General features: G+C 49.7%; 1 protein-coding gene across 1 annotated transcript; it reads left to right on the top strand.

Moving 5' to 3' along the window:
• Positions 1–1,184: 1,184 nt before the first annotated feature.
• Positions 1,185–9,376, top strand: SUSD3 (sushi domain containing 3). The gene is made up of 4 exons (XM_037037063.1): positions 1,185–1,302; positions 2,331–2,519; positions 4,119–4,266; positions 9,178–9,376. Exons 1-4 carry the CDS (start codon positions 1,185–1,187, stop codon positions 9,374–9,376), a joined length of 654 nt encoding a protein of 217 aa, XP_036892958.1.
• The last annotated feature ends 9,133 nt before the right edge of the window (positions 9,377–18,509 follow it).

Genomic DNA, 18,509 nt, shown 5'->3' with positions numbered 1-18,509 from the left:
TAGGCTGCTGTACTCAAGAACAGTGTTACAGAGCAAAAAATGGGGGTTCAACTGCCTGTCACCACAAAAGTCAAAGTCATGAGGTGAGTGCTGATTCAAAAGGAAAAAGGTTTTATTTGGATGCTGTGCTATCTTGGAGAATGGGTGACTCGATGTTTCCAATCTCATTTCCTCTGCAAAACCCAGACAAAACTCTGCCATCCTCAGCAAGACCAGAACAAAAGGCAGTGCTCAGAATTCCAGCTCCATTTTAAAGTACCATCCTTTGGAGCCTGAGGCAGCTGCTAAGTGGTCATCCAGGTAGCTTAGCTTGTTCCCAGCTGCCATCTGGCTTCACGCTCCCTCCTGGAGGCTATGTGTGAAGCTGGTATGGCCATGACCATGTGGCTGTTGGAGCTACAAAGTCATGTGCTTCTGGAAGGGAGAACATGTGAACATACCAGTGAATGCTTCACCAGGTCAGAGAGAGAGAGAGAGAGACTCCCTCTTGGATACCGTGGGCTACGTGACTGCTAACATCATGTGGCCCATGGAGAGGACAGGCCAGTGCACTGTCCTAGTGCAGGTTTGGAGCAGCAACTGGTGAGCAACAACAGAGCTGATCCCAAGTAGTGAGTGAGGAGCAAGAGCAGAGTCAGCCTAAGCAATGAGCGACAAGCAAGAGCAGAGCTGGTTCAACCAGTAGGCAACGAGGAAGAGAGAACATGCATCTCTCTGTTCCCCTGGGGCAATATCTGTTTCTGGTGTGGGACCAGCCATGTGCTTTTTCAGAAAGACCAATTAACTTCCTAAACTTTCCTGTGCTTTGGGTGTGTCCATCTCCCAACCAGTCCATCCTTTCCCTAGGCTAGATTGGCAGGCCTCTCTAGTTCAACACCACTCCCTGCTGCCCTGCTGACTTGTATGTGCCTAGCTTCCCCTGGTCCCACCCCCAATCTGATACCAGAAGAGCAAGGGCAAGGGCTTTTCTCCTCATCCATTCCTCTTTCTACCTTTCTGGAGGCTGGGGCCCTATCTATTCATCTTCCTAGGTTTCGGTGTGCTCTGTGTAAGAAACTCTCCCTACCATTGGTGGCAGAAAAACAGAGACAACTGTACTTGAACAACAATTTAAACCCCCCATAAAACTTCCCCTCCCACCAACCCAGCTGGTGGGGGAGACTCCCCCTGACTCTAGCACCTCCATGGCTTCCCTGCCCTTGGGGCCTCAGACCACACGGCAGTGGCTGTGGAGGCAGTGGCTGTGGAGGCTCAGCCATTTCCAGGAGAACGCTCTTCGGCAGCCCAGCCCGAGTCCTGAGGGTACAGGCTTGTCTACCTGTAACAACAAGACGTGATTGTCTTGCTGCAAGGTAGATTTTACTTGGAGCAAGTAAAGAAGACCAGATTCTAGAGCTCTGTCTCCCTAAAGGGAGACTTAGCCATTGCATACATACAGTACTTGGTTAATTACATGCTGATTTTTTTTCTTTGCAATTGGCTACCCTTATCTGGTTGGGTTCCTGTCAAGGTCATTTTGTTTACAGCTAGTCCGCAAAATATTGTACCTTTTAACATTTATAGCTAGAATAGCATTTAGTAAGATACTCCCAGACCTTGAGATCCTTGTCCTAACACTTGGGTAATCATTGTATATTTGCTTTTATTGCCTCTTGACATTTTTATTTTTCTTTTTTCCTGTGTGCCAAGCTTTGCACATGCATTTTATTTTTTAATTTTTTCCTACACTTATAAAATGTACCTTTTCATTTGTGGGTTTGTGTTATATTTCTTCTTTTTCTAAGAACCCTCTGCTCAAAATTCTGTTTTTTTTTTAATATCAGTTTGTCTTTTTTAAAAAAATTCACCCAGCCCCCAACTCTCCTCCCTAATTAGCCACCATCAGCTTCTTCTCTGTATCTATAGGTCTGTTTCTGGTTTTGTTTATTAATTTGTATTGTGTTTTAGATTCCATATGTAAATGAAATCATATGATATTTGTCTTTCTCTAGCTAACTTATATCACTTAGTATAATCCCTTCTAGGTCCATCAGTGTTGTGGCAAGAGGTAAGATTTTACTATTTTCATTCGTGAGTAATATTCTAGCATGTTTCTATTTTCCACACTGTGGACCACAGAATATTGAGAGTTCACTTAATATAGGGATTAGCTCTGTATTTGTTCCCAGGTCGCCGGCTCTGTGGCTGCCACTGCTGGTCTGGGTGGCTGGTTCAGCTCCAGAGCATCACACAGCCATTGGGGCAGTGGTGCCTGTCCCATGTAGGGGCTCCTGCCAAGCCCCTACTTTCCATGGTGGGGTCCTCATGCTGTCTCATCTCTCTCTCCCTAGGTATGTGCACCCGAGTGCAGCCACCCCAAAGGGGTACCCTGCAAGTCCTTCATGGTGATGGCACTTCGGTGGGGACTGTAATCGTATTCCACTGCCCCTCAGGACACCAGATGGTGGGGTCCGGACTCCTCACCTGTACCTGGAAGGGGAGCATCGCTGAGTGGTCTTCAGGGGCCCCTGTGTGCAAGTGTGAGCCCTGATCCCTGGAGATATACCCAGATCAGCTGTTGCCCTGGGTGGGAGGGGCCTGATGCTGTCACATGAACAGTGTGACGTCCACAGAAAAGGTGCAGTGGATGCCAAGTTTCAGCTGGGCCTCTGTGGGAGGCCCTGCTCATGGTGCTGGTGGCCCTTGGTGACTCCACATCCACAGTGTGGATGCAAGTCCTAGCAGGTGCTCCAAATCCTAGGTCTGTCCCCGAACTGGCCTGTCACTTCCAGGAGGCTGCTTGTGCTGTCTGAGCTGGCATTTATCTATTCTCTAAGCATGGACATGGCAAACCTTAATAGGATATTCCATATGCCAAGAGTTCTAGAACTGGGGACACCGAGGTCCAGGATGCATCAGGTCCAGGAGCCCCCCAGTCTAGGGGAGGAGATGGTGTTTTATTTATTTGTTGTACACGCTGTTAAAGGATAATACCCAGCACAGCATTTTTCAAAGGGGGCCATGTGTGTTATGCAACAAAAAAGGCTCAGTAATCAAAACAGTTTGGGAAAGGCCACATTAATAGGCTGCAGGACTTCTCAGTGCCTTTAAATGCTCATGTGCTAGGTGAATCTCTGAGAAAGAGGGCATCTATTAGGATTAGATTCCTAGAGATACAAAATCCAACATAACAGGAGTTAGCCAAAATAAATAGCTTTTTCTCCAGGAGAAAGCTCTAAAATATAGGAGCTTTCTCTTACCCATAGCCCTCAGATTAAGCGGTCCTAGGCTCATATGGTACCTCACAGTGGGGACCCAGGCCCTTTCCATGATGTGGCTACGTTGGGTGTGACTTTAACTCTGTGATCCAGGTAATGTCAACTGTGTTCCAGGCAGTAGTTATGGGTTTAGGGTCAGGGCAAAGAAGGGTGTTAGAAATTGTGTCACACCCCTTCTTGTAAACCACTGGCTAGATAGAATATGGTCATATGACCACATAAAGCTGTAAAGGAGGCTGGGAAATGTAGTCTTCAGTCTAAATGGCCAGTGTCCAGCTAATGCCAGGGGCTGGGGTTGTGAACGGTGCTGCAGGGGAGAGTAGTTGGAATTTCTTAAATTGGGATTCTGGGCCTTGTTTTACCAGAATATCCTTTAGAACATAATAGAACTAGTTCTTAGCCCATAGCCTAGGTCACACAGTTGATATGTGGCAAAGGCTATGTCCCCAAAGGTGGGCATTTTTCTTGATTTTTGCCTTCTTGAGATGGGTCCCTGAAGGTCTTTGCCAGCTTGGGGCATTGTGAAAGCAGATTGAGAACTCCCTGCTGTCATCTGGCGTCCAGAGCCCAGGCTGCAGTGTGTGTGAAAGTCAGAGGGGCCTCACTGAACTCTCTGTCAGAGCTTTTCCCAGTGTGCCACTGTGAACTCTTACATACCCTCCAAAACCCTACTCAAACACCCCTTTATTGGGAGGAAGTCTTCCCTGACAGCCCCACTCCTATGACAATGTGCACAGATCTTAGCCTTAGCAGCCAACACCTCCCTCCTCCCCCACAGAATGGGGCTCACTGAGGGCAGGCTGGGCAACCACTGCAGGGCCTGGGTGAGCCATGCCTAGGAGCTCTTCTTTTCTCCCATAGCTATGACAGATCATGAGACCTTTGGATTCAGGGTGGCTGTGATCGCCTCCATCATCAGCTGTGCCATCATCCTGCTCATGTCCATGGTCTTTCTCACCTGTTGCCTCCTGAAGTGTTTGAAGAGGACTAAGCAGCAGCGCCTTGACAGGTACAGTAGCCCCAGAATCCTTGCAGGAGGTGTGCCTATGACCTTGAGCCCTGACTGCTCCTCTGAGCCAGGAGCTGGCCCAGCACTACCCAAGGGGTGATAGCACCCAAGGCCATTTTAAGCCTCGCAAGGGTGTCCAGGGATCATGAGGAGTAGGGTCACCCTACCAAGAGCTGCCCTGACAGCCCACACTGTCTGCAGATGAGGTCAGTTAGGGTCTCCCCACTGCTGTTAGGGCTTGGCATCTGGTCATTGAGCATCACGGTCATGGAGGGCACATGAGCTGCAAGTATGGTGATTGTGTCATCCTGCAGTACAGTCTGCCTGCACACAATGTGTGCTCCACTGTGTTGGGTGTGCAGGACTGGTGAGTTGCAGTTATCTACAGGCTACAGGTGGAGACTGGTCCACGGCCAGCTGTTTTTTCACTGTAAGTTGTATTCTGAGGGAGTATTTTTAAATAGTGGTAAATGTTTATAACATAAAAGTTATCATTTAAATTATGTTTAAGAGTAGAATTCAAGGACATTAGTTCCATTCACAGTATTGTGCTACCATTGAGGCAGTCCATCTCTAGAACTTTCCACTGCCTGCCTTTGAAAGTAGAGTGTTCTGGCTGCTGATCATTGGTGACTGCTTCCACCCTCCAGTGGCAGAGCTGAGGAGTGGGAACAGGGCCACCATATTCTCACAGTGTGGTTTGCAGAGACTCAGGGGTGGCAGCCTAGACATCCGTATACCTGAATATCCTCCTGCATCTTTCTGCAGAACTTCCCAGCTGAGAAGTGAAGATTTGGAGACAGTGCAGGCCACCGACCTGGGCCTCAGGGGCTTGAATAACAACAACAGTGGCCACTTTGAGTCTAGGAGCTGGCCTGGCCAAGGGCATGACAACCACAGCTTTACCACATGGGCACAGGCCTAGAGGTGGGGGCAGGGCATGAAAGGATCCCTGGTTTGGTCAAGACAGTGCCAAAGACCAGGACCCTGGGGGTACTCGCTGCCCCAACATGCTGAGCAGGCTCCCTTGGACTTCAAATCCTGGCCCCAAACAGGCTAGTGATCCTGCTGGCACCCAGTCCTGACCTTGCACCTTAGCACACAGAGCCACCACCCACCCCACATCTTTATCTTTAGAATTCAAACCTGAGGAAAAGGTGAAGCTTCTGAACAAGAGTATTCTCTTCACCTGGACCCAGCCGCTCTCCACAGTGTGCGCGCAGGCTCACTGTGTCCTCCCATCTCCCTTTCTCTCCCTTTCGGCACAGGATTTTTTCTTACGTACCCATTGCTGACTTGGGGAGTTTAATCTGGCTGAGTGTGGGTTGTGATATTGTACATCTCCCCATGTAGGCACCTGCTTTGAGTGTGCACTCTCTTACTCAGGATCCTGTGTGGCACTGGCAGCCAGATCTCTAGACTCCATAAATAGGGACAGACTTTTGTCTTGGTGGCCAGTGGTCCCCTACAGAGGTCATGTTTCAGACTGTCTGCCATTGGTATTTGGCTGTGTTTCTTTTGCAGGTGCTGTGGGTGGTGCTGGTGCAGGCCAGACTGGTCCCCATGGGCATATGTGGTGGGGTGTTTGGTGAAGGCAAGTCCATGTCAGGTGATGAAAAAGGGACTCTGCAAGGGATCACTTTGCTGCCCTCAAACCATTGACTTGGGCCTCAGCATCCAGGGATGATCTTGCTGGGATCAGTTTTTCCCCTGGGGCATATGAAATACTGATTTTAATTCTGTTGTTATTCTGTCATGTTTTTCTATAAGAAATGAGAATGAATGCTGTTTATTTCTAAACTTTTGTTGTTTATTGTATTACTGTGAACTCATGAGTATTCTTTTCTAGAGCTTTATTTTGGGGAAATTTCACAAATGTACAAAAGCAGAGAATAATAGTGTAAGTAGTCCCCTGTCCCCACCTGCCATCCTCAGCAGTTTCTGCCCCATCATCTGGATACAATTTCCTGTGGGCTGCAACCCCGCCCCCCACTCATGCCCCTTTCATTCCTTTCTCTCACAAGACATCCCAGCCCATCTAGTGCTTTCTCTGCCGGGGCCTGGGTGGCCGCCCCTCCATGGAGGGGGGTGGAGGGTGGCATTCAGAAACTGCACCTGCCTCACAGAAGCAGGTGACCTGTCCCCACAGGAAACTTCCCAGGGAGGCAGGTACTTGTTCCAGCCTCAGTTTCCTCACTTGTACAGTAAGGATCTTGGCAGTGCTCACCCCCTGGCCCTGTTGAAGTGATTAGCGCAAGGTTAGTGAGTGCCGGCCGCTGTTAATTCTGCTCTTATCCCTGTGCACAGATGAGGAAATAGACAGAGGAGGTAGCGACCTGTTTGGGCGTGGTGTGGGTCCATCTGGTCTCATGTCTGCCTGCCTGTGACACTCTGGGCATGTCCTGTGGGAGGAACTGGTCCCAACTCCCTCTTGAGCATCAGACACTATGCCTGCCTCATGGTGGTGCTTCATGCCTGCTGCTTCATGTCCTTCGCATGTGATGTGACAAGCTGTTGTGTTGCCCTGGTGGTCAGAGAGCCCCAGAGTTTTGCTCCAGATACTCCAGTGTTTGTGAGACCCTCCCTGGCTCTGGTTTTGGAAAAATGCTCTGGTTTTCGTAAATGTTGGTGATTAGAGCTACTTTTCTTGAAATTTTGGAGTGATCCTTAGAACAGACTGTTTAGACCAAATAGTCTCAATATTTTTGTTACCAAATTTGTTCAGAGACCCTGCACAAGTGAGTGGCGACATTTTCACAGCTGTGCATCGCTGAGTGTTAATGCTGTGTTTCTACTCGTTGACCTAGCAGGTGTCACTCTCACAGGTAGTTTTCATCAGCATTTCGTTCCTTTTCTATGATTAACAGTGAAGAAGAGCATTTTCTTCAGCCTTTTGCTTACCAGTTGCATTCCTGGTTTTAATCATTTTGTGTTTGCTGTGCCAAATAGCCTGCTGGTGTTTTTCTAATAAATTCTAGGAGCTCTGTATACTGTGTGGAAATGAGCCTCATTCAAGAGTTGGCTGCAAGTACTTTGTTTTAGTCATGTTACAATGCTCTTGCTCATGCCTTTCCTTTTCATACAGTCAGATTTCCTTCCAGCTAGCCCCTTCTTCCCATGCAAGGGGACAGACCCTCCTCAGTATAGCCCTATGTCAGATGGTTCTGCATTTCAGTTGGGAAGCATGTCAGTGGAATGAGGGAGAGAGTTGCTGCCTCTCCCAGTAGCTGGAGTCCTGGATGAGGCCACACAGCTGCTGCAGGACCTTCATTAGCTGCAATGAGGCCTTGGATCTCCCAGGGGGACTGCAGGGGGCCTGTGTCAGCACCATATACACCTGCTATTAAACCTGGGGGAACTTGTTCTCTTCTCCCTCTGATGGCCAGCACCGAGCTGTGTAGTAAACTGTGTGGCCAGCTTCTTTGAGGACAACCTGGGGGCACCAGAATAAGCTTTAGCCAGCAGTGCAAGTCAGAAAGTACAAGGTGAGGCTGAGGGGACATTGGGGTCAGAGCCCCCCGAGCTCTCCTATACATCTCCTAGGCCCCAGCCATGAGCCCAGTTCAATGGGGACCCAGGGAAGGTGGCTCCTGCCCAGGGCTTCACAGCTTGATGGAGGAGGCAGGGTCCTCCAGGCCTCTGAATGTGCCATACTAGGCAAGGTCCAGGTGCCTCTATTCTCCCACCAAATGGTGGTAAAACTGTCATCAGCAAGACAAGGTTTGCCCCTTGACCTTGTTTTTATTACATAAATACTTCTCAGGACTCAAAACATGCCAGGTGCTGTTCTAAGCTCTTTCAGATATTCCCTGTTCTAACCTTAGTGGTAAGCACTTTTAAAAAAAAGTATATTTACCCTGGCTGGTGTGGCTCCATGGACTGAGTGCCAGACTGCAAATGAAAGGGTTGCTGGCTCAGTTCCTCGTCGGGGCACATGCCTGGGTTGCAGGCCAGGTTTCCCGGTGTGGGGTGCATGAGAGGCAACCACACATTGCCATTTCTCTCCCCCTCTTCCTCCCTTTTCCCTGCTCTGTCCAAAAATAAATAAATAAAATCTTTTTAAAAATATATTTTATCGATTACCCTATTACAGTTGTCCCACCCCCCTTCATTCCCCTCTCCCCTGCAAGCCCCGCCCACCAGCATCCCCTCCCCTTAGTTCATGCCCATGGGTCATACATATAAGTTTTTCAGCTTCTCCATTTCCTATACTATTCTTAACCTACTACTTCCTATAGCTTTTCTGAGAATTAGGTGTGGGTGGGAACAGAGATCAGGAAGGCTTCTTAGAGGAGGTAATGCCTGAAATGGACAGATTGGGAGAGCTTGAGTTTCAGGGAAGGAGGGAGACAGCATCTTATGGGGAGGGAGCAGCCCTGCAGAGGGCTCAAGGTGGGACAGGGTGGCTTCTCTCAGGGAGCAGATGCCAACGTAGGGGGAAGGCAGGGTAAGCCAGGTGACAGAGTCAGGCCAAGGTCTCATCAGCCTGGAGAATGTCTTGGTTTGTGGTTTGGGGAGTGGGGGAGCCTCAGGGAACTGAAGATGTAGAAGGTGGGTGATTCACCACCAGACCCCAGAAGATAGCCTGGCAGGAGCCAAAATGCCTCCTTGGATGGTCCTTCAGTGTCCTGGCCCAGGGAGACAGCCTGACCTCTGTGGTTTTCACACACTTTGAATAAGCTCCCTTCCTTGACATAGCCCTGGGAACCACCCCATTTCCAACCCATGGTACAGCTCTATGGAGGCAAGATCCCCAAGTCCTGGGCCGCTTGATGGCTCGCTCCAGCTTAGGGCAAGGCACGATGGAAGGGTCTCCCTAGGCTTGGGGACCTGGGTGCCAGGCAGGGGAGCAGGGTTGGAGTTAAATGGGGTCCTTGCTCTTCCCCCAGCTCACACCTCTTTTCCCTGCAGAGACCTTGGTGAGAGTACCAGAGAGCTGGCTGACATAACCTGCAACATGGACAAGGACCACTGGGCCCCCAGCAGCGTTGCCTGCTCACCCTGGGCCCAGGTGATGGTGCACACACTGAACCCAGGGAAGACCCTCCCTGCCACAGGCCCACCCCTGAAATGGCCAGACAGGCCATGGCCTATGTCCCAGGATGACTAAGCCCCAGGCCAGAGATGCCCTCCACACTGAGAGGACCAAGCCCACCCTTCAGCTGGCTACCTACACCTCCACATGTGTCCAAGTTGAGATTGGTCAGTGAAGTAAGCTTCTGGGTTTAGGAATTCCTCAGGATGCTTTCCTGATTCTGAAGGCTGGGAGTGACCTGTCCTGGGGAACTCCACTGTAGCAGCTTTTATAGATAGGCTTCCTTGAAACACCACTGAGGTTTACAGGTCTAACTACAGCCCTGCTCCAGCCAGGGACCTTTAAAGAGACTGGGGACATTTTAAGCATGTCTGGTTTTGCATAGCAGAAAAGGAAGAGGACAGTCAAATTCTCAACATTATTAGCAATCACAGACATGAATCTTCTTCCACAGGGCCAGCTACTCACACAAAGGAACCCAGCTGAGTGCTCTATCCATTAATTGTAAAGTTGTGATGAAGGCTGTAAAATAAAGAATTCTGATACCGAAAATTGCAAAGATAAAAATCACTGGCTCAGTTTTCAGTTCATGCATAACAAAACCTCAAGCGTAGGGGTCTAAAACTACAGTCCCTTGTATTACCACTAGGACCTCTGGCAACCAGGGCTCAGGAGGGCAGGTCTCAAGGGAGCCTCTCATGGGAAGCCCTCCCCGCGGTGGCTGTAGTCAGCTGGTGGCTAGCTTTGGGTCATATGAAGACTGGTGGGCTGGCTTACGTGAGGAGGTTGCTGCTGGCTGTCAGAGACTTTACAGGGTGGTAGCAACTTGGATGGCCTGGGCCTCCTTGCACAGGGTAGCTGGTTTTCACAGTGAGAGTCCCAAGCACAAGCCTTGCCTTTTAGGCCCCAGGAAGTTATACTGGGCCACTATAGATCAACATTGGGGGCAGTTAGACCCCACTCTCGGGTGGAGAGTACCAGACACAGGCCAACACCCTTGAGCCATCACAGTCCCCTAACCTGTCACTGTCAAAGCAGTTAGATAAAAAGATGCCATGATTTTTGCCCCCCTCAGCCCTGTTCCCAAAGGGTAATGGTGGGAGCCCTCAGGTGGGGCTCAATGTATATCCACCTGCTCTGAATGGCCCCAGCCTCCATATCTCTCTCACCAGCAGAGCCCACATGTCCCAAGCCAGTTAAAATCTGACCTCCAGCGTTCTGCAATTTGCAGTGTGACCTGTCTGGACATTGCAGGTCCTAGCTAAGGTTTGTCTTCCTATTTTCTTCCCTATTTCTGCCTGGATATGCACTGACTAAAGCTGACTTTCAGAATGGCTCCCAAGAGGCCACAGTCTGGAGGCTCTGCAGTCATTTGGGGGCTATGACGAACAGGAGCAGGCAGTCCTAAAGGAGCCTGCACTGCCCGTGAAGCCACACTCGTTATGTTTTCCATCACTTATATACATGTTCTACACAGAGTAGTCTCTCTGTCCCGTGATACATTAGGAAGCTTCCAGTGAGGGTTGATGGATGTTCCCACATGTTCAGCTGTTAACACTTGGTGCTGACATTCATTTTGGTGCAAGGTGTTGTTCTGCTGGGTGGGTTCCAGAGTGGGATCCTGAGGCCCAAAGGTGGCTATGGTGCTCACTTAGGTCTGTGGTGGTTTTTACTCGGGGTCCTGGGGAGACAGATCCAGCAGGGACTCCAGGTGGGCAAGCTCAGACTCTACCCTAAACTAGCACAAGCAGTGTTCCTGAGGTTTTGACAGACTTGGCTCTCCCACCGTGTCCCAGAGTGGTAAGTGAGACCCCTCCACCATGTGCCTATGAGGGTCCGGTGGCCCAGGCAGGGGTGGACAGCTGCTCTGCTTCTTGATTCTGTTAAGAGTGGCATGGATAGGTATCATAACTGTCATAAATTGCTTAGCTCCTTACAGGGCTCAGCAACTCTGCCAAAGGTCAGCACTGATGAGAATGGGCTCTGAGTTGGCTTCATCTTCAGTCCTCAGTGTGAGCCAGCCCTACCAGCCCCTGCATGCCCCAGTCCTCGCTGAGAGGAAGTGGTGAGAATCTGAGGGGCAAGGGGCCTGCTGTGAGTGTTTGGGGATGACTTCAAGGGGAGGCCAGTATTTCATTCCTAGGTCATTGACCCTGGGCTACTGAATCAGAGGACAGGAGGATTGGGGGTGAAGTGGCAAAAGGAGGTAGCCCCCTCCCACTCCAGCTCCTATAAGCTGAGAATTCAGAGACTGCTATCCAGATAGTCACAAGGGGGCTGCAGAGGTATGGGGTTGGAAGGGAGGGAAAAGATGTGGTGCCCAGCTGCAGAGGGTGCAGCTGGATGCAGAGCCATTGCCCAGGACAGCTGGGGTCAAGAGACCTCAGCAGTGCAGCATGCTGGCCCCCTGGCTTCGCTGCAGCCTGGAGTCTCAGGTAGACTCAGAGATGTCCTATCAAGGAGCAGAGAGAGAGAGCCAAGCCTTCCCACAGGCATTTCAGAGCAGAGTGGCTTCCCCCAGCCACAGATGAGAAGGGGGAGGGGGAGCCAGCCCCAAGTGCCCCCTAAAACCAATTCTAGCTTGTACTGAGGAGAGAGAGGAACCACTTCTCTTGCTGTTTCTTGAAACCACTACCTCACCGAGAGGATTTAGCACCTACTGTTCCTCGGCCTGCAACACTGCCCTTGCAGGCTACAAGGCTCAGTGGTACACTTTCCTTCTCAGCTTGAGAAATATGAACTTCTGTTGCTGTTATAACATTCAGGATCAGTGAGGTCATGTTGCTGAAACAAATAACCTTTGTCTCAGTCAGCTCGAGCTGCCATAACAAATGCCACAACCATTTCTATCTCACAGTTCTCAAGGCAAGAAATTCAATGTCAAGGTGCTGATCCATTTGGTTTCTGGTGAGGGTCCTTCCTCTTACTGGCTTGCAGATGGCCTCCTTCTCCCTATGGCCTCACATGGCCTTTTCTTGGTTCATGTACAGAGAGAAGAAGAGAAGGAGATAAAAGTGAGCTCTGATGTCTCTTCTTATGAGGACATGAATGAACCCTATGGGATCAGAGCCTCATCCTTAATTACTTCCTAGAAGACATAACACCCTAATTACTTCCTTAGAAGCCCATCTCTAAATACAGCCAAGAGGGATGTTAGGGCTTTGGTTATATGGATTTGGGGGTTACCTATGACAAACCCTTCCCTCCACCCGTCTCAAAGGTTCAAACAACTTCATCTATTTCTTTTGTGTCCAGTGTGATAGGCAGGGGCTCTGCTCAGTGGAGGCTGATGGACCAGTCCATTCCAACACAAGCTTCTGTTACTACACTAAAGGGGTCTGTTTGTGCATGTTAAAACCCAATAAGACATGAACAGGAGTTTGTAGCAAGGGCTTATTTTTAGAAAGTGGCCCATAGCCAGAGGATCACTAATGCTCGAAGACCTTGCTCCCCTTGATGGCTTCCAGGGGATGGGTTATATAGGGAGGAAACCCTTGGTCATGGTGACTAAGGGAGCTAGGGTGGTGGTCGGGGTTGTGGTCTCCATTGATTGGTTGGTGCTTTGGTAGAGGGTAGTTGATCAGTGTACCTGGTCTTGATGTCAGCCATGCATCACTTCATCTGGTTTCAGTGTTTTCTGGGTCTGAAGCTGAAACACAACTGAGACCTAGATGTTATCTCTAGTTTGACCGAACTCAATCTCTGGAGTCAAAAGACCCAAGGCTTTGTTCTTAAGATTATGTGATGCTGGTCAGAACTCCAGGGTCCTTCCTGGGGGCTTAATGATTAAGGGAGTGCACATGAAAGGGAGGAAGCAGGTGAGTCAGGGTGCTGGATGAGGCCAGTTTGGATCTAAAGGAAAGAAAGGAGAAAAGGTCATACTAAAGAAATAAAGTTTCTATGCAGTTACACCTCCAAGATCTCTGGGAGGGGAAGGCCTTCCCAGGGGCTTGCAACAGCAACAGTATGATCTGACCTGGAGGGGACATACCTCACTTGTGTGTGCAATGCACTGCTTGCATTGATCTCATGGACAGGATGGCAACTCTCCTGGGTGTGGGAAGGAAGAGGAAACAGCCAGGAGAGAGCAATAGTCTTACATCTATGTCATCCTCTGAGTCCTACATAGCTTTTTCACATATGGTGCTAGTGAACCCATGATTTTCAGTAGATGTGACCACTAGGTTATCAGAGAAAACACCAGTCAGCCTTCAGTACTGAAGCAGTGTCATTCTTGTCCCCAGATGAGGCTGAGCAGAATAGGGCTAAGATGTCACAAAGAAGACCTCATTACCAGGCAGAACATCCCCAGTTGGGTGTTGGAAAAGATTGTGCCTCATGAATTAATTCCTCACAGTTAGTTACCTAAGTGTCCCATTTATCCACTGCAAGATAGTGAGTCACCCTGACTCAGTGGCTTAAAACCACAGGAGCTATGTTGTCATTATCTCTCCTATTTCTGTCAGTTCTTGCTGGCAGTTCTCCCCCATGAGTACAGTTGGCAGAAGCTTGGAATGGAATCTTCCATAGGTGTCTCCACTCCCAAGTCTGGCAGTAGACACTAGCTGTCTGAGACCTCACCTGGGGTGCTCAGCAGGAAACCACAGGTGGCTTGAGCATCTTTCCTGCATGGTGGCTGGGCTTCAAGGGTCAATGTTCCAAGAAGTAGGAAGTGGGGGCTGTTGACTTCCTAAGGCCTGAGTGCAGACTAGGACCCTACCATCTGAGCAGTCAGAGATGTGGATGCACTCAGACTTCTGAAGCCAGCTTGCCAGAGAAGAACTAACTCCTTCACTTCCCTCAGGCCAAAAATCCTGACTCTGCTTTCTCTCAGACTCCACATATCATCTTGCAGAAAGTCCTTTTGGCTCAACCTCAAAATTCATCTGGAACCCACCCAGTCCCCCCTCCTCCACAACCACCACTCTGATTCCAGCCTCTTGCCTGGACCATTGTCGTGAACCTCCTCCTGGTCTCCCCTTGGTATCCCTGTCTCCATTCAAGCTCCACCTCCTGCAATTTCTATACAGCTATCAAAGCCTTACTTTTTTATTGTGGTAAAATATACGTAACATAAAACTTACCATCTTAACCATTTTTTAGTGTAAAGTTCAGTGGCATTAAGTACATTCTCACTGTTGTACAACTATCCCCACCATCCAACATTGGAAACTTGTTCACCCTCCCAAACAGAAACTCTGCCCATTAAGTACTGCCTCCCCATTCACCCTCTCCCAGCTCCTGCAATCACCATTCTACTCTCTGTTTCTATGAATCAACTACTCTAGGAACCTCATATGTGTGGAATCATACAGCATTTGTCTTATTCTGACTGGATTATATCACTGGGTATAATGTCCTTGGGTCATCCTTAGGGCATGTATCAGTTTTCTTCCTTTTTCAAGGCTGAATAATATTTCATTGTGTGGCTATACCACAGTTTATCTATTCATTGTTGATGGACACTTGGGTTGTTCTCACCTCTTGACTACTGTGAATAGTGCTGCTATGATCAGGGGTGTGCAAATATCTTTTTGAGACCTTGATTTCAAATCAGAGCAGATCACCATGTTCACCCCTCAGCTCGTAAGCCCTCAGACTAGGGCTCCTGGCTGCATAACCTGACTTCATCCCCTTGCTCACTCCACTCCAGCCAAACTGACTGTTCCTCAAATACAGAAAGGTCATGCATACCCGGGGCTCCTATGAGCATTGTGTCCTCTAGAATACTTCCCCCAGCTATCATGTGGCTTGCTCCCTCACTTTAGCTAGGCCTCTGCTCAGATGTCTACTGTATTAGTTATGTACTGCCATGCAACCAGTTGCCCCCAAATGTAGTGGCTAAAAAAATAATAATCTATTTTCTCATACAGTTTTGGGTGAGGCTTGGCAGGATAGCTCTGGCTGGAGGGGTCTCTCCTGAGGCTGTGGTCTCATCTGAAAGCTTGACTGGGGCTGCGGATCCCAGTGAATCACATCCCATCTGATTCACTCCCTCATGGCCAGCTGATGCCAGATGCCAGCTGGGGGCCCTGGCTCCTTCCTAAACAGGGCTCTCCTCATGACAAAGTGGCAGGGTCCCCAGAACAAATGACTCAGGAGAGAAAGTCAGAAGCCTCAATGTCCTTTATGACCCAGCCTCAGAAGTTGCACACCATCACCTCTGCCACATTTCACCAGTTTACACAGACATGCCTGCCACAGGAGAAGACTACAGAAAAGTGTGACCCAGGATATGATGATCATGGGGCCTCCTTGGAGTCTGAGACCCACATGGCCCCTGCCCTTGGGAGCTAATGTTCTAGTGGGGAGAGAGATAGCAGGAAATGCCCAGGGGCAGGACCAGGAACCTAGAGTAAAGCCCTGTGGCAGGGTATTGCTCAGGGTCTGATCAGGCCCTTGGATATGTGCCAGATGGATCCATGAAATGTGACATTCTTATTATGAATGGAATTGAGCAGTTTAGTATGGTTTCCTCTTTCTCTGAACACAGGAGTGTTGACCTCTTTCTTTCTGATTTCTAGGAGTTCTTTATTAATTTGAGAAATGAGCTGCCAACATTTCCCTGGTTTCTTCTTTGCTATTTGACTCTGATGACCTGTTGGAGTGGAGGCGGAAAATAGGCCTCAATAACAAAGGGGACTTTGAGAAAATCAGGGGAATAGCGGGTGCAGACACCATGTTGCATGATCTTTCCTGGTGGTTTAAAATTGTATTTACTTTAAATCGGGCAAAGCATGCCATAGTTACATAATAGGAAAGAAACAAAAGACGGGTGGAGGCTGTCTGGGTTGGGGGATCTGGGCCAGTGCGTCTGTAACATCCAGGGTCAGGTGGTGAGCGACCTCAGTTTGCACAATGCAAGGGGAGATCCAGTTCCTTCCATGTGTAAGACCCCCCAGTGCTTAGTGAGGCAGGTGAGAATTTCCAAGATCCCCTGCACTCCCACTGTGAATGGCTGAGCCTCCAGACCCAAGCACTCACTTCTATGGCAGGGGAGTAAGTGAGAGGGGAGATCTCTGTGCTTTGTGCCCCTCAGCGAAGGAGAGAAGTGACTGGGGACCACCCTTTGACCCTGGGGGTGCTGTGTGTACCTATCTGCCACCTGGGATAGGGATCCAGGCTGGTAGCCTAGCCGGCGCCACAGGCTTCCACCACTGCTGGCTTTGAGTGCCCATCTGAGGGGCACTGGGCTCTGTCAGTGAGCTCTGGTGCCCTTGGCGTGAATCCTGCACCTGGAGGGTCAACCTGTGAGGAACTCCATCTCTCTACACCTGTTTCACCTTCCATCCTGTGGCAGAAGCTGTGAAGGTTGGAATGACGACCACCTGGGAAGGGGTGTGGGCTCCCTAATGTGAATGGGGCTGGGAGCCCTCACTCCTAGTCCCCATGCTGTCCATACTGTAGGCGTGTCCAACCTGTGCCATGGCCCACAATGGCTATGAATGTGGCCCAACAGAAAATCGTAAATTTACTTAAGGCATTACTTAATTTTATTACTAAGTTTTATTACTTGGATATGTACATTTTCTGTATTAGTGATCACAAACTTGGGACCTGCTCAACGATTTAAAAATATTATCAAAAAGGATGTGGCTTAATTTTAGTTATTATGTGAGGACTTTTTTGATTATCTGTGGTGGCAGATATCATGAAAACTATGCATGGACCTTTTTCCTGCTCATCAGTTTTTGTTAGTATTTGTGTTTAATGTGTGGCCCAGAGACACCAAAAGGTTGGAAACCCCTGCTCTACCCTACTGTGTCCTGTCCATCCAGATCCCACCAATATGGCACTAACATTACTTCCAGAGAATGACATGAACTGAGAGGTAAATGTTAGGAGCTGTAACACAGGGTAAAAAATGCAAGGTAATGGGGTTCAGGCTGAGTTCTACTATGCTCAAGAGGCCCGACCCAGAGGCAACTGGGGGGCCTGTTCAGCCTTCCCAAGGAGGGAAGGCTTGGCCCGGGCCTTTCAGGGAAGTGAAGCCAGGTGCACCCTCAGTGTTTTAGGAGGAGGTGTCTTTCAGGTAGTGACCACCACCACTCAGCCTGAGAGGTTTGGAATTTCCAGGAGACAACTGCACCCATTTTCTGGATGCCTCAACTGCACAAACCTTTAATCATTGGTCCCAGCCCTGTTTTACAGAGAACAACTGAGGCACAGACTTGGGGTGTGGACTGCATTGACTTGGGACCTGAGCATTGCTTGTAGTATCCAAGAAGTGAATACTGAGCTTGGGCCCTGACTCCAGGTCCAATCCCAGCATCTCAAATTTGAGCATGCTAATGGGGGAACAGCCAGGACAAGCAGAGAAGGATCCAGGTATTAAAACAAAACCCTGTGCTCAATAGCCGCTGTGAAAGCACTGCTTTCCCTATTTTGTGGTGGGAGCCCTGGACATTCGCATATCATGGGACTGGGGGCTTCCTGGGATAGGAACCAGGGCTAGAAGCCCAAGCTTGTGACAGAAGGGGGAGTGGACCCAAGATGACTCATTTTATAGATTGGAAAACTGAGGTTCAGGCAACTTAAATGACCTCCTAGTCAGGGTCACACTGGCAGGCTGGTGTCCCTCTTTTGCATACAGGGCCCCAGAGAAGTGTGTGGCCACCCAAATTATACCATGGAGTCTGACTCCTTCTCTGGACTGTTGACCGCCATTGTGCATGCAGGGCCCTTTTTGGCTGAGCCCTTTAGAGTAGTGGACCCTCACCACCTCTTGCTCCAGGCCTGGCCCTGTACCCCACAACCACCTGACCTTCTACTTAGGCAAACTATTTCCTCTCTCAGAGACCTAGTTTTCTCATTCCGGAAGTAGGGCATGATGGCGCCGGCAGGGGTGGCTGACGGTGCTAGGTATCGTTTAGACCCCTAGACCCCAACCTCGCAGCCAGACCGGGTGGGGTCCAGGAAGGGACTAACACCGAAACCGAGCCAATAAGAGGGCAGGGCGGAGCCAGGAAGGCACACATCCGTTCTTACAAACGTTGTCTCTGAGCTGAGGGCGGGGCTCGAGTGAGAGGCGGAGCTAAGGGCTTCTGAGGACACCACGCCCTATGCGAGCTGGATCCAGGTGCCGAGTTCCCGTGGGTTTCGCAACTGGCGAGGGCGGGGTTCAGCGAGAGGTGCGGCTCGGAGCATAGGCAAGGACGTAGCGGACGTCAGTGAGGGTGGGGCTCCGTGAGGGCGGGGCTCCGTGAGG

Source organism: Sturnira hondurensis, unplaced genomic scaffold, assembly GCF_014824575.4.
Source record: "Sturnira hondurensis isolate 20B ecotype Veracruz unplaced genomic scaffold, ASM1482457v3 Scaffold0022910, whole genome shotgun sequence".
Taxonomy (NCBI): domain Eukaryota; kingdom Metazoa; phylum Chordata; class Mammalia; order Chiroptera; family Phyllostomidae; genus Sturnira; species Sturnira hondurensis.
The sequence above is the reverse complement of the archived record's forward strand: the minus strand, read 5'-3'. Positions and strand labels throughout refer to the sequence as shown.

What these genes read in the sequence shown, in the direction of transcription:
- SUSD3 (XM_037037063.1), top strand. Translation starts at nt 1,185, where the DNA reads ATGGCTTCCCTGCCCTTGGGGCCTCAGACCACACGGCAGTGGCTGTGG. An exon ending in GCCCAGCCCGAGTCCTGAGG is followed by an intron (nt 1,303 to 2,330) that starts GTACAGGCTTGT and finishes CTCTCTCCCTAG; the next exon opens with GTATGTGCACCCGAGTGCAG. An exon ending in AGGGGCCCCTGTGTGCAAGT is followed by an intron (nt 2,520 to 4,118) that starts GTGAGCCCTGAT and finishes TTTCTCCCATAG; the next exon opens with CTATGACAGATCATGAGACC.